Below are 17,178 nucleotides of genomic sequence, written 5' to 3'. Positions count from 1 at the left end.
AGACAATAGACAGAGAATGAAGACAATAGACAGAGAATGGAGACAATAGACAGAGAATGAAGACAATAGACATATTACTAACATATTACCAAGTAGGATTACCGATTGTAGAATTGATGCCAAGTTTGTTTAAAATACAGTTGTAATAAGGATGCTTACAAACGAAGACAATGTTGTTACAGCTGGATCCAAAACATATTCCTCATGTAACTTTTTTAATTCTTTCAAAACGTCTGGTTGACTAAACACAGAAGCACTTTTGCTTTAATGTATCTAATATGAACTAAATATTCCTTCTATACTTTTAATCCATTCTGACAATGTGTCAAGTTCTTCATATATGTAACAAAGGAAATTCCATCGACCTTTGCATTCTTATCTGATAGTGTAATTGAACGTAACTGACGCCAAGTTCAGATATAATATTCGAAATATGAAAAACGTACCTCGTAAGTTTATTTCAACAAAACATTACAACAGTGACTGGTATGTGCTCTGTCCCTAAAAACTAAAACAAGATTTACTTTGTATTGCAGTTTTATTATACTGTGCCTCAGTTATTGGAAGATGCGTTCTAGGTAAGTACGTTCAGTAAAAGTAATATACTCTATTCAATGACGTTTCAATGTATGATAATGTACAATAAAACGTGTTTCTGTTGTGATAGGTTTAGCTCACCTGGACAATACCAGTGTGAACCCTTCCCACCATTCCTATTCTTCTGTTCGCGTCTTTAAACAACGGCATTTTAATATCATTATCCAGAGTGGTTGTAGAATCGGTCACCATACTATGATGTAAAACTTATAAGGTACCAATTCTGATGCAACAGATGCGCTTTTCGACTAATAATGTCTCTTTGGTGATGCTCAAGCTGAAATATTGGAAGGAGATAATCCTTAATTTTGAAATGAATTATGATATCATCCTCCAGAGTTGTTGTAAACTGGATCACCATACTGTGACCTCGTTCTCCAGAGTGATTGCATACTCGGTCACCGTACTGCCAACAAAAGTTAATGTTTCCCTCCCCTCGAGGTCCTTCAAAATTTTGTTACTTTCAAGGCAACCCAAAGTAAATGTTTGTCCTTGTGTGTGTGTGTGTGTGTGTGTGTGTGTGTGTGTGTCCTACTGAAGAGTAAAATTAAGGCATATTAAAACATTTTTTTTTTCTAAATGTATCATTTATTTTCAGAAATTATTTGTAAAATTACGTTTACATGTATTTACTTTAAATGATTTACGCATATACCATTACGCTCGTGACGTAATACCGATGTTTATCGTCTGCACGATTGTAAACACACAAATACATGAGACATTTTCTATAATGATCGCTCTGCAGTAAGACACATTAGTTATATGGATTCTTGGCAGGGTATATGGACTCACATTCCCTGTCAAAGTTTTTAAGTGTCCCGACCCGTTAGTAATAATGAATGTATGTATATGAACCGTAAGTTTTCATTTCTTCAGGTTATTCTAACCCGACTAACGATTCGGGGTTTTATGAGCTTCTTGTCTCATTCATAATTCCAAAAGTTTGTTTTCGATTTTTATCAGGTTTAACATGTCTGAGATGTTCCGATATTACTGAACCTCGGCTGTGTAATAAAATTGAGCGCTGTCAAAATGGAGAGGTAACATATATTATGTTCAATACTTAATAACAACATTAACTTGTACAGTTATCTGAAGAAGCTTAGTAATTCAATTTATTCTGACAGGTGTGTGCAGTGCAGCAGTACCGAGCAGATAATGGCGATATTGGTTATTGGACTGGATGTTATCCACAAAAGGTTGGTCTTCATTCAGATAAAGCTTCCACAATCTAAAGTTCCGACTTGCAAAACTTATCATTGCATCCAAAGGAAAAATCAAGATCAAATGCAGTTTAAGATGTGCAATTATCAGTTCTAATTTGTAAAAGAGACGAAAAGGTCCTTTGACATCTGATGCCACCTCTTGTGTTTCTGGGAGTCCGTGTTTGTCCTACTCTCAATTATGTATTCTTTATAGGATTTATGAGATGTTGTCGACAGGTGAGTATTACTCCTCCTAGGCACCTGATCCCACCTCTGGTATGTTCTAGGGTTCTCCATTTTTCATCCTTTATGGGAGTTAAGAGATTGATCATTGTTCCGTATCTTCACCTTTCCATCGATCACTGTTCGTTATCTTCACTTTTTTGATAGATTATTTGGTACGTAGATAGACAGATATATGGGTGAGTTTGTGAATGGTGGGATGGATACTAATAGATCGGTCGGTCGATCGGTTGTACAAGATGTCAACAGCAGGAGGTTTAATTGAGCGAGGTTACAAAGATAGGCACATGAACTCTGTCCTAGACAATGTGGTTCTGAATCGTGCAAACGACTGCGATTTTTTTCTCATTCAAAAGATTCTCGATATACCACAGAAACTTCACCAAATACCAAGCGTTACGTTACAAATCAGTAGTTTGAATATTGTCTGAACTTCCTTGTTTGATATTCTCTGGACTTATGTGGTCAATATTTGAGTTCACGACCTCCACATCACAAATCAAATGTTCTACTGATCTATTCGCCGCAGTAATCGTGATCACCCGAAACAATCTTCATGTAAAACTTATACGGTACCAATTTTGATGCACCAGATGCGCATTTCGACAAATAATGTCTCTTCAGTGATGATCAACCGAAATGTTTGAAATCCGAAATAACAATGAAGTTTTAAAGCTACTTTAGGGGAAAACAGTGTGCCAAAAAAAGTGGAGTTAAATTCGTAATGAATTACGTCTTTTCCATATACACTCTTCTCTTTTTCAAATGTTGAGCATCGTGTGATAACTCCGAACCGTGGGACAGTGATAGAAAGAAAGAGAGCTGAATATTGCAATTTTGATAACAAAAATTACCTATACGGCGTTATTTTTGTTGTGCTATCTAGCCGAGGAATGAAATTAAATCAATACTGAAGTGAAAATACTTTCACCATTACCTTTGTTTCATAAGAAAATGAAAACCTTAAATTCCAATAGCAATGGAAGTTGTCGAGAAACTTTGAAAAACAATTATGAACGGAATCAAAGCCGAATGTACCGCCACCAAACGTTGTAGAAATGCATTGCTACTTTTTCCGATTTTACCTATCATAATGTAAATGAAGATTAACATTTTTACAGGAATGTGGAGCGACAGATAATAGAACCGTTATAACCACCAAACGGAGTCAGTATATTGACGGCGTTGTACAGTGTAGGGACTGCTGTACCACAGATATATGTAACGCCTACGGATGCGGAACTCCTAGTTAGTACAGGATAAAGTATAAACGAACAAGATGTATAATAGAATTTATCGAGCATGTCTGTTCTTTGTCGTGTAGTATCTGAATGAAACCATTGGTTTTTTTTAAATATTGGTGAATAGAGTACCCCGATACTCGAGGCCCTATCTGCTTTGACTGTGAGGATGTTGCGGATCCAACGGACTGTCACACCATCACTCCGTGTGACCTCAATCAAGTACGTCCTAGTAGAAGCTTTTAGATGTCTTAGTTCCTGCTAAACCTGATCTGTGACCTGATGTATATAGAATCAAATTGGTGTATTTACATTCAAGTATTTGATTTTCAATTTTGAGCGTGTTTCAATTATTGATATCTTTTGTTCAATTTTAAAAACAATCCATAAAATTTTACTTTTAATTCAATATAACTTTCAGGTGTGAACAGAACGCTGGTGCATCAACAATCGTGCATTCAAAGATATAAGATTTATACATTTATTCAACATGGAAGGGTATTTCATTTTTTGTCTCCAGTGCTATTTTCATCATTTCACTCTTCTCTTTTTAGAAATGTCTTATACACGAAAGAAACGTCTTCGAACAGAAATATTTTACTTCCAAGTGTGAACCTCGTTTGGTATGTTTTCTTTGTTGCAACTTTTAACGTCAAAGAAATGAATCCATTTTTGCTTCCTAATTGTCGTAAAACGGATTTATCTAGGGTTGTTCCTCGCTTTTGTCTGGACCAGTCGTCGGCAGGAGGCGAGATCTACTTGGTGTGTGTATTCACTGTTGTGATGGGGATCTCTGCAACGCCAACTGTTCTTCAGCATCTAGGCCCACCGTTCCAGGTACCCAGCTCTCACACAATGCACAACGATGAAATTCAGTTAAACATGACCATGTCCACCTCATTCAATAATTAGCAGTCGTAGGTTTGCAATGAAACGAATATATGGCGCTAAATCAGCATTAACAGGCTAAAATCTGAAGATCCTCATTCTAATGCAGATTTGCTTCTGTTTTCCTAATAAGTTGGTGATTGTATTTCAAAATTACTCACAAAACAGGCATTGTCTTTATGAGTATTTCGAATGTTCATTAGCATTCATCTCCAAACATTCAATGGCGAAGGCGCCCATGAAAAGATTATATGCCAGTCTGGAAGCTTCTTTATTGAAAAGTATTCCCATGATATGCTTCTTCATAATGAACGCTTGTTTTCTCCGTATTTAGACCCTAGTATCAATAAAATAAATCTCTGAAGACGTGCATGTCAATATCAGCTTAACAATTCTAAACGTATATATGTACATGTACCCTTACCAAAATGTAAAGTTTGCTGCAAATTTGCCGCAAGTTTGCTGCAAGTTTGCGGAAAACAAATCAGTGTGCCAGAGCTGTTTGCCAGAAGTGTGCAGCTAATGCCGCTAGCGGCATACAGTGTGCCACTAGCAGCACACAGTGTGCCACTAGTGGCACAGTGTGCCAGAAGTGCGCCACAACTTTTCCTAAATGAAACAGTGTGCCAGAAGTGCACCACAACTTTTTCTTTGGTATTCAGAATCAAAACTGTGTGCCAGAAGTGTACCACAACTTTTTCTTTGGTATTCAGAATCGTGTGCCAGAAGTTCACAACTTTTTTCTTAAAATTTCAGAACTGAAACAGCAAGGGCACCAAAGTTCACGACTTTTCTTGAATATTTAGAATAAAAGAGCCATTTCAATATATCCATCACAACATTTTCTATAATAGAACATATATGCAACATTTCTTGTGTACCCCTTCCATCTTCTTGTCTTAATGGGAATTAGCGGTCATTTTGTCACCAAATATTGAATTCAATGAAAGTTGCCCTATAATAGTTATTATATATTAAAGTAATAATTACACTTGTATTTAATTATTTCAAACACCTTTTAACCTCTGAATGAATATGTGATTTTGGTGATTGAATATTATTGTCTTGCAAGACAGTATAATTATTCTCTAGTTACCTTTGCATGCTGTCAGCAAAATGTATATGCTGTTTTTGTTTTTATTTGAGAAATGATTTGATTTGGGTGCAGTGAATACATCTTCCGTATATATTTCTTTACATTAAAAGCGGTTATCTAACGTAGTTTTATTAGGGTTAATTCTCTTGTTTTTGTACATAATAAAAAATAAATGTTCTTATTAGTCATCAATATGTATTTCAATATCATCGAGAGATTTTGAGAAGAAAAAAAGAAAATGGTTGTCATCACTTTCACAGCTAATGCCCCTTTAAAATAAGATGTAAGTGCACAGTTATCTGAAATTTTAATCTAATTAGAAAAAAAAGTGAAGAAAAAATATCTATATCTAAATAAATGGAGAGAGAGAGAGAGAGAGAGAGAGAGAGAGAGAGAGAGAGAACTTTTCTTTTCTTTATTTACATGTATATCTGAACATTGATTACAATTCAGATACTGGGTTTGTGAGTTGAAATTAATCAAATGAGAGTGGTAAAAATTCACCTTTATGTCGTATAATTTATCCAGGTACGTTATTCTGGTTTGTGGAATGCTAATTGATACTAAGTTAGAATAATCTAAGCTGTATACCAAAGTAGGTCTTCATGGGGCTTTACGGCTCTATGCATCGCAAATAGAGATCGGGTTCAATGCGTCGGGTGTGGGATTCACTCAATATTATATGCTGAGCGGGAAAGTTGATATCAACAGACGCCATGATGTTATACCGGTAAACATCTTGAACATGAATCGAGAACAGGAGTTGATGCAGATATTCTGAGGAGAATCTTCCAATCATTGAGTAAGTGATTTACTGTGTATCTTATAATTATAAACTCTGTAATATATTGTTCAAAACGAAACTGACCATCGCTCATTGTATGTTGTTGCGTCAAATCTTAAGTCAGTGTTTACGTTTATAAATTTACATTCTTCATTCAATTCTTTGAAATTATGTGGAATTTATTTTTTTTTTTTTAAATTTCCTTTGTATGAGAATAGATTAGACTCCTTCTAGTTGCATTATCGTAGCCATCGCGGATTTTTTCTTCTTATACATTTGGACAGGACCATATAGGCACTTAAAAAATGGAGAGAGAGGGGAAAAGGCCGAAAAACAAACAAATAATTAGGCCTATTTCCGTAATAATTATGCTATTTTTTGTTTACTTTCTACTCGGGTTATATTTGCAAAACTGAATAGTTTATTCAGTAAATGGTGTTAATGAATGGTTGATTATTTTTTTTATTCAAATGCTTATGATTTGAACCCAGATGTCCAGTTAGAAAAGTTAAACTGCATTATGATCAGGGATGTGACCTCCAGAATCTCAATTTTGTCACTCCATCAATGCATATACGTTATTAAAATGGATTGAAGATCTTGTCTTGACAATAAAGTTAATTTGTATGTAAAGTCTGGTCAGCATGATATTAACAGTTGTACATCAAATATTGCATTTATTAGCCCAATGGGCTATAACGCAACATTGATTATTTCTCGGCTTTGAAAAACGGTAATTACATGTACACACCCCTGAATGATTCCTCCTATGTTAAACGCCTTGCAAACTTGTATATAGGACGGCCAATGGTATCTCGTAATTATTTACAATTTTATATCTTTTTCAGAATATATTTCATGATAGTCGTGAAGATACAGAAGTTGTGATGGTGTGTTGATAGGCTGTCTTCAACTTTCCATATCTGAGAGTTCCAACATGCAGGCCTGGATTAATGTGTATAAATCACTAATGAAGTTACTTAGTGTTATTTAGTTTTAAAAAAAGAATGACATTTCAATTTATACACACTTGCCAAGTGAATCTGATGAGACTGCTACATGTATTTGTGAGTAAAGGCACTCTGTCTTAACCGAAAAACTATTTACAGTTTATCACAACAAATGGATGGGACAGTAGAGTTGTTGCGAACAATATGTGATTGTGATGACCAAGTACTGAACAAGTGGAAGATTAGAAGAAGGTCCAGAATTCAATCATGTTTTTGATTCTAAGGCGAAGACAGCATGGAGATAGTCCTATTATTCTCCCATTCATCTATGATGGAGAAACTTGTGTAAATGTTTACAGTGTTCTCCCTAATAAGGGCCCACAAGTCTGTATTAATTTATCAGAATATAAAGTCCTTCACAGTACTGACTTTAAAATTCATGTAGATTGTCTCCAGATTTTTCTGAGGAAAAGTGCATAGTTTACATGTGTGAATTTTGAATATATTTCATTCTTGTCTGCAAATGTTGCTGAAACCTGTTATTGATGCACAATGCACATAGTCATGTTATGCAAATGATAGACCTCCTTTTTAATTACATGTCCTTAAGATCATGTCAACTCCTTTGTCTTAATTGTATGTACAATTCTAGCATTTATAGCATCATTTGTATAGCACTTGCTAGTTTAATAAGGATTTTATTTTTTAAAAACTTTCATTTGACATGATTGATCTAAAACGGCCAAAATTCACAAATCTATTTAAATCACAACCTGACCTTAGGCCAGAAAAGTGCCACAGTGGGTTGATATTTTTCTCTTGGATCTTGAAAGAAATTCTTTATGCAGCAGTTTCCAAATAAAATGTACTCTCATGGCCAGGGTGGGACTTCACCGAGAACTTTTTAACATTGCACAATGCAATATTTGTGGATTAGAAGCTGTTGCAGTTTCTTTAAGTTTTCTCGCACATCTTGTTATAATTATATTTTATATTTTTGGTCGGGTTGCACAATGTGCAAACAGTTTATAAAATGCTGAATGACTGGTGGGCAAGCGACAATAGCGTCCCTGTAATAGTACCTACTTTGTGTAATCAGTGATCAGACATTTTTTGAAAAATTTACATGTAGTTAAACTTCGTCATTTTTTAAGCATTTCTTTAATCGACAGTATCTATTTTGTGTAATCAACTCCTCGTATACCTCTAATTTGACATTCCTCAAACTGTGTACAGTTGTTATGAATACATTGAAGATGTGCATATGTGTTTTTGAAAGTGATCAGACATTTTAAAAAAAAATGTACATGTAGTTGAACTTTAGTCATTTTAAAGCATTTCTTGAATAGATGGTAACTATTTTGTGTAATCAAATCCTCATGCACCTCTAACTTGACATTCCTTAAACTTTGTACAGTTGTTATGAACACATTGAAGATGTGCATGTGTCTTTATGAAAGTGATCAGACTTTTTTCAAAAAAATTACATTTAGTTGAACTTTGTCATTTTTTAAAGGATTTCCTGAATAGTTGGTACCTATTTTTTGTAATCAACTCCTCTTACAGCATTTATTTGACATTCTTCAGACCTTGAACAGCTGTTATGGAAGCATTGTAAATGTGCATGTGTCTCCTCAGAAGTGATCAGGCATTCTTTGAAAAATTTACATGTGCATGGTGAAGTTGAACATTTTTTAAGCATGGTACTTTATGTAACCAACTCAGCTTTTACTTAACATTTTCCAAACCCTGTACATTATAGATGTTATAAAAACATTGAAGATTTACATGTAACATTTTAAAAATGCTTCTCTTTTTTTTCTTTTCTTTTTTCTTCTTTTTTTGTTGAAAAATTCTACCTTTAATTTGTCATTTTTCCAGTATGTTTCTACTGTTGTTCCTATGATAGATAACATATTTTACAAGAACCTGGTCATTTCTGTTTTTGAATCTCTCTTTTTTTTAATTAGTATTTTTGAATATGTTAATTACTTGATATGTCATTGTTCTTGAAATTATATTAATTGAATTGTGTTTTTGTTTTGTAATATGACAGTTTATATAGGATCCCTTAATTTCGAGCAGACAGTGCCAGAAGTGTGCCGCAAGTCTGCCGCAAACTGTGTGCCAGAAGTTTGCCACAAATTGTGTGCCAGAAGAAAAATTTGCATAGGAAAAGTATACTTGCGGCAAATATGCCGCACACTGTGTGCCAGAAGTGTGCAGCAAGTGTGTGCCGCAAGTTTGCTGCAAACTGTGTGCCAGAGGAAAAATTTGCATACGAAAAGTATACTTGCGGCAAATATGCCGCACACTGTGCCAGAAGTGTGCAGCAAGTGTGTGCCGCAACTGTGCCACAAACTGTGTGCCAGAGGAAAAATTTGCATACGAAAAGTATACTTGCGGCAAATGTGTCGCAACTAGTTGCGGCAAACTTGCCGCAAATGCGCTGCAAATTTGCAGCAACTGTGTGCCAGAGGGCTTATATTTTGGTAAGGGTATTGTAAGATATTTTTCTACAAGCTTTCTACACAATGTTCATATATTACCCAGTATATTTTCTTTTTTTCCGAGAAGATAGCGTCAATAACAAAAATGAATTTCATACGTCTATGAAGACAATTTTTAATCAAATTAATTACGCGGTAGTCTAATGGTTAGGAAGCTTATTTCGCAACAGGGTTCAATTATTTGATGCCACGTCAGACCTTTTCGCTGTCTTTACCTTTCCTTGCTCTTAAACTTTTAACATAGGCAGTCACTGTTCCTTCGCCAACCGTTTGGTATTAGGTCTTTCAGATGTGATCTTAAAAATGGAGGTCCGGTGTCACTCTAGGCCATGCATAGGTCAAAATTGTGACACTCATTCTATAGCTGGTGGCATTTCTTGAATGGAACGTAAAACAACAAATCGGAATAAGAAAGTTAAATGGGTTAGGTAACTGGAGTTGAATATGAAAGCAATTATGTAAAACGTCGAGAAAAGCACATACAGATAAACAAACAATGGGCAAATTTTGCTCATCAAAGCTCACTCAAATTAATGTTCATAACCGTTGCATTATCAAGATACATACTTTCTATATTTCACAGTAACGCCGAATCACGTTGCTTTCCACGCGGTGGCATACAGCTCCACAAGCAGCGGAGTAATTATATTCGATCACGTGATCACAAATATCGGTGGTGGATATGACAATGTCACGGGAGTTTTTACTGTACCCACAACAGGATCGTATGTGTTCTCCTGGACGATAGAAACATACGGACAAAGGACAGAAGGGGCTCTCCTTGTGAACGGAATGCAGGAGGGGCTGTTAAAGGCCCATCAAAGTTCGTCAAATTACGATACAACAACATCTTTTGCCGTCCTTAACCTTACATTAACCGATAAAGTGTCGGTCAGGGTCATTACAGGACGTGCAGAAGCGAGACACACTATGTTCTCTGGCTGGAAGATCAATAAAACAGGTAAAAAATCTAAACGGCTTGAAATATCTTTTCTATGCAGGTGGATCGATTTAGATAGCTAATAATATTCAATTTCTTTAGATCATAATGTTTGTATTTCATAATACTGTTACATATGGTTTTCTGTAATTCTAAACTATTCTCCTCTCACCTCTGTCGGTGCGGGTTCGAATCCTGCTCGCGCCAGTAAGTGAGAAAGTTTCCCAGTTTACTTTCGGAAGGTCGGTGGTCTCTTCCCAAGTACATTGTATCTGGGTTCTCTCTTTCACCAATAAAAACTGGGCGCCACCAGATAACTGAAAAATTGTTGAGAGTGGCGGAAAACATCAATCAATCAATCAATCTAAACTATTCCTGTAAGCCAACACAACAAAACTGTAAACTTGCAAATGGTGGCGTTTGTAATGACACATTTGATAATTCCAATGAATATAGACTTATTGTTTTTGTAGATGACACAGCATTTGATGCCTCTCTTTCACGTGATGTAAGTGGTTCTCATATCAAGTATGACAACAAAACTTTAGACACAGATAATGCCTACTACACATCCACTGGAAACTTCGTGGCGCCTCGTTCTGGTCTTTATGTCTTCATGATGTCAGCTCTGAACTATGGCAACTACGCATACAATTGCAGATTTCAATTCAGTAACGGAAATTCTCAACCGGATGTTTGGGTGGACTCGCGCACAGGGTATTACGATAGTGCCAGTTACATGACATTTGCTTGGTTAGATGTTGGTGACAATGTGTATGTAAATGCACCAAGAATGAGGACGACTTCTGTATTTGCGGGATGGCAACTTGTAGATAATATGAGAGGTAATTACTAAGTATTCTATTTTAGTCTCATTAAATATAACACTGGCAAGTATTTGCAAACCTTTAATCTGGGATCCCGAAATTGACAAAACAACTATATTCTAAATAGACATTATTACTTCGCAAAAAGGGAGGAAGGAAAATCTAAAACACTTTGGCAATAATGTTAAGAAGTTGACGTACCATACAAGACACATGGCTTATTTGTTTGAATTTTACATACAATTTCATGTATATGTTGTTTACAATGTATATATATATATATATGTGTGTGTGTGTGTGTGTGTGTGTGTGTGTGTGTGTGTGTGTGTGTGTGTCCTATAACTTAAAATGAAGGGCGCATAAGCAAAACTGAAACACGTGAAGAGTTTCGTAAGTGCAAAACGTGCGATACTCTGATGTTCACAAAATGCTTGTCGAGATACATGTACCTTCACCAGATTTCGATGTGAACATTAAAAGAATATTTTTAGAACCGGGCTTTCTTTGAAATTCTAAGTACTACGATAGGCAAACTGCTGGTCATATAATTCAAGATGAAATATACCCCATGAAAACTCAGGAAGGTACTAAAGAGCGATTTTCTTTTTATCCTTTAATTCAAAAGAAATTAAATCTAAGCAGAAGTTCAATAGAAAATTCCGAAAAATATGCCAACAACAAAATCGTCTGTTCTTAGTAGATTAACAGTCACAAGTACAATTAAATGAAAGAGTACTGCTTGAACCTTATATAAAGAGCGTGTCACAAAGAGAAACCTTAAATATGGAGCAGCACAGTTATCATGATATACGTTGCATCGATACAAGGATTCAAATTGACCTAGCTCTTTCATACGCTTAATTCTATTTTTCATTTCATTTTTTATTAAGATGGAAAACTGCGTTGACAATTTGTTAAAGTTCAGAGTTGTGTGAAAGTTATTTTTTATTTATATGGTATCATTTTTCTATAATGTACACATAACTACAGTATAACTGTTCTTTAATTTATCTACAAGTTCAGCACAATTACTGTGTTATGCAGCGTCTTTTGGTTTATTAAAATTCTGACGACTTACAGGAAAATATCAGCAACCTGGAATTACCAGGTATTGTAACATTTAGATTTAGATATATCGACGACGTTTTGTCTATTAATAACTTTCATTGATATGTCGATTCGATATATCTCTGTGAGCTCGAAATAAAAGACACCACAGAGTCGTCCACTTTTGCTTCATACTTAGATATTTTATTGAAAGTAGACATTAACGGCAAACTGACAACTCAACTGTATGACAAACGGGATGATTTCAGCTTCTCCATCGTCAACTTCCCATATTTATGTAGCAATATTCCATTATCACCTGCATATGGTGTTTATATATCTAAACTGATTCGATACGCAAGACCTTGTTCTGCGTATAGTCAGTTTTTAAATCCAAGCAAGCTACTGACAGACAAGTTGATGGTACAGGGTTTCAACAGTCTCGATTAAAGTCAACATTCTGCAAATTCTATGGTCGTTATAACGATCTAGTTCGTCAATACAACCTATCATTGGGTCAAATGCTGTCTGACATGTTTCATACCGATTGTAAGGTCGTTCTTGGTACACTGATTTTGACTACGGATAACTCCGTTTACCTGATCAAGATATAGGGCTCACGGCGGGTGTGACCGGTCGACAGGGGATGCTTACTCCTCCTAGCCACCTGGTCCCACTTCTGGTGGGTCCAGGGATCCGTGTTTGCCCAACTATCTATTTTGTATTGTTTATAGGATTTATGAGATTGATCACTGTTCGATATCTACGAAAGCCCAGAAGGCTCATTCGAGATTCGAAATTCAAAATACGAGATTCGAAATTCAAAATCCAAATTAACCAATCAAAATGTAGGTAACAATAGATTAAAAGTTAGAATATAGGGTACATGCATATACATGTAAACTTAAAATATGATAGAAAGCTTTTTCTTCTAATATGTTTACCAAACAGCGAAACATTTCTTCTAAAACTATAAATGTTTTGATGTATGCTTAGGATGCAGACAGGCACGTAGAAAGCGGTAAAGGAGGCAGACAGAAAACTTGTTTCAACTCCCGCATATTAACTCTGCACTGTATGTGATAACCAGGTCAAGTAATGACGAATAGACATTGTGATATACCTTAAAGTGAAATCGTATATGAAGCTTATTAACCGATGATACCCTTCCAACAATTGATTCTAGTTTGATTTTTTTTTTCAGTTATCTATACCATGTATATAAACAATGGATGAAATTCGAACAATGAATATATATTTATCTTGGATCTATGTTGTGTCTTTTTTAAAAACATTTTTAGACTCCAGGAAGCTGAACTACGTGCATGATAACGGCAGTATACTAATCTATACACGTTTTAAAAATGATCCTATGCACTGATTCATATTATATCAGCCTACGTACCACCATTCTCTATCCAGAGTTCCGTGCGCTCCTCGCACTATACCTCTGTCAACGGATTTTTACAGAAATCTTGTAAAAGTTTCTTTGATCCAACATTTATGTTTTGGACTAAATATTTAGTTATATTTTGATATGTTTTTGGTGTAATCAAATTGATGCTTAGTGTAAATTGTTTAAAATCGCCGTTTTCTGATCATAAATTTGGAACTGCTTCGTAATATGCGTATGAATGTAGGATATACACGTGGTGGAGATTTAAATGTAAACATGGAATCAAAAGTAAGAAAGGCTCTAAAATTACGATAAAACTTGTAAAATAAGAGACAAACAGCTAAATGGTAAATATGCACTTATTCAAGTTTCAACTGGCTATGAAAAGAGCCTGAAGTATCACCTGTTGCCTGAACTTTTAAAGGGAAAGGAAACCGAGAATGATTGCTTATATCATGTGATTATATTGTCACGTGATTCCAAGCGTTGACAGAGGTGTATGTGAAGCTTGCGTAACGCGCCCTCTGGTGAGAGAATGACATACCACAGGAACTGGTAATTTTGTCTGTAATATAATAATACTAGGGGTCTATACTATATCACCTCCTAATATTTTTAGGGGGTGATATAGTATAACGTACTCTTACGGACAAAATTACCGGTTCCTGAGATTATACATATACTCGAACATAGAATATAAATGTACAAATATGAATCAATGGGACAAGCTATTTTCTTAAAACGTGGATAAATTAGTGTTCTGTGGTAATGACTAATGACGACGTAGTTAAGCTTCCTGTGAAACATAAAACAAATATAAAAAGAGACAACATAGATGAGAGAAATAATTATTCATGGTTCGAATTTCCTCTATCATTCACAGGCACCTGAAGTATAGATATTACTACCCCCCCCCCCCCTTTTGATAAATTTTTTTGGGTGGCAATAATTTCTCTCAAATGTATGAATTCCCAGTCCATCTCATCTCTCTAATAGAAGAATAAGCTTTCTGTCATATTTTAAGTTTATATGAATGTACTCTCCACCCTTTAATCTATTGTGACCTACATTTTGATTGGTTAATTTGGATTTTGAATTTCGAAATACGAATCTCGTATTCTGAATTTTGAATCTCGTATTTTGAATTTCGAATCTCGAATGAGCCTTCTGGGCTTTCTTAGATATCTTCACCTTTCAACATGACAACACATAAGTATTCAACGACATAATTTTGAGCTTTCGTCATAGAAACAAATTAGCGTTGATATATCTGTATAATACAAATGTGATATTGTAGTATCCAAGTCCACGTACCCAGCATTCCTCGCTTCTCTAAGTGGAGATTTTTCCGGAACGCCGGTCGTCTTTGGTTCAACACATTCTGGATATCACCATGGTTACTCAACTACCACTGGGATATTTACTGCAGATCGTGATGGAGTATACGTGTTTCTGTACAACATAGAGGCTCAAAGTGAAATTGTACGCGCTGCATTGAACGTTAACGGAATTGATAAATTTGAAACGAGATCGGACGGACGTAATAATGGTTATGACGACAGTTCCGCTCTATCTGTTCTCCAGTTATCTTCTGGCGATAAGGTATCTGTTGAACGTAAATATGGAACAGTCGATGGTGGTCAATCAATGTTTTTCGGAGTACTTCTATTTGAAGTGTAATCAACCTGAATTTATTCACTATCATTTGATCGTAATAAAGTTGAAAAGTTATAGTTTTTGTTTTAGTGCAATAATACGTTGATTGATAGAAGTAAGAAACGCTGCACATTATCTCCTTTATTTTATTGTCTCTGAAATCACATAATTAATTTTGGTTTCGAAGATTGCAGCTGAAAATCTTATATATCAAATTGGTATGAAAAACAAATAGTCAAATTTTAAAATGAAATAGAAAAAAAAGAGAGTAATGTTAATTGTTTCGAACCTACGAACATTGAAAAATAAATTACGTGATAAATTATCCCCAAATAGCAAATTTCATAGTAAATCAAAGTATAACATTTCCCCCAGAAGTTAGACCGAAACCAATCCAAGTGAAAACCACGGCAGAGTTAACATATAGAATACATCTTCAACTTTAATTTGATTGCATAACGATTTGAATTCTTGAAGAACTTGAACATAAGAAAACACAAGATCTTGAAAGTTTTCGAAAGTGATGAACATATTTAAAGAACTTGGATGAAAGGCGAAGATAACGAACAGTGCACGATGCATAATTAAAACATTTTAAAACGATATCCTTCATCTTCCTCCACATCTTTAAACTCCGACACAGAAAGCAAATCAGTCGCTTACACACAGAGCAAAGCAAACGCTTACATATACAGCAAAGCAGACGATTAGACACACAGCAAAGCAAACGCTTACACGCAGCAAAGCTGTTGCCTACACACACAGCAAACCAGTCGCTTACACACACACACAGCAAACCAGTCGCTTACACACACAGCAAATTAAACGCACACACACACACAGCAAACCAGTCGCTTACACACACAGCAAACCAGTCGCGTACACAGAAAGCAAATCAGTCGCTTATACAGAAAGCAAATCAGACGCCAATACACACAGAGAAACAGACATCGACAGAGACAAGCCCACGCACACACAGAAAGGAGAGCAAATGCCGACACAGACACCAAACCAACCGTCCACACAGACACCAAAGCAGACGAAAACGCAATGCGCATATCAACTTCTATATTGAGGTTGGAAAATAGATTGGGATACAATGCATTTGTTGTATAGTTTGACAGAATGTCGGAGCAAAGAAGTTGGACAATCAACATTGCGAGACACCTGAGAATTTTCATAATTGTAAGGTTGAGTAAATCAAGTTTACACTACACGTTATATATATATATATATATATATATATATATATATATACATATATATATAAGTTCTGGGTATGGATGAGGAGAGTTCGGTCGTCCGTCTACAAAGTGTAAAGAACATAGTTGATGATGGTATTTCGGCTCATAGTTCTTCCGACGCGAAGGGTTAAGCCACTTCTTCCGTAGTTAAGGATCTTTTGCTTTGGTGGGGAAAGGGAAAAACTCCACAGAATCCATGAATCCATACTTCCCCCTCTTTCGGTCATCTGCATTGCACCCCTCCGCCACACACCAATAACGCTGGATCTTAACTTTAGGCATTATATCCAATAAAGTAAGGTAAATGAACGTATTACGCAACTATCGTCTGATTGTCAGATAAACCGGAAGTAACCATGCCTTAAAAATGTGGTTTAGGTGCATTCTAAAACACAAAATATGCACGGAATGGAAGAACTCGAAAATCCCCTATTGGAACTCTTGCAGTTATAGTTTAGAATCCAAAAGTTAACTTACAGTTCAATTCAGTATGTCAACAACATTTCAGTTGCCCTAAAGCAAACCTCGGGAAACGGCTTGCTCTCGAGGAA

At 35.6% G+C, this 17,178-nt stretch overlaps 1 protein-coding gene across 1 annotated transcript; it reads left to right on the top strand.

Moving 5' to 3' along the window:
* Nucleotides 1-374: 374 nt before the first annotated feature.
* Nucleotides 375-15,458, top strand: LOC125648968 (uncharacterized). The gene is made up of 11 exons (XM_048876057.2): nt 375-449; nt 537-578; nt 1,564-1,640; nt 1,728-1,799; nt 3,170-3,296; nt 3,417-3,511; nt 3,844-3,912; nt 3,997-4,126; nt 10,101-10,478; nt 10,931-11,302; nt 15,025-15,458. Exons 1-11 carry the CDS (start codon nt 434-436, stop codon nt 15,405-15,407), a joined length of 1,761 nt encoding a protein of 586 aa, XP_048732014.1. The 5' UTR covers nt 375-433; the 3' UTR covers nt 15,408-15,458.
* Nucleotides 15,459-17,178: the final 1,720 nt, after the last annotated feature.

The sequence above is a fragment of the Ostrea edulis genome, chromosome 5, assembly GCF_947568905.1.
Source record: "Ostrea edulis chromosome 5, xbOstEdul1.1, whole genome shotgun sequence".
NCBI classification, from domain to species: domain Eukaryota; kingdom Metazoa; phylum Mollusca; class Bivalvia; order Ostreida; family Ostreidae; genus Ostrea; species Ostrea edulis.
This window is presented reverse-complemented; position numbering and strand designations above follow the sequence as displayed.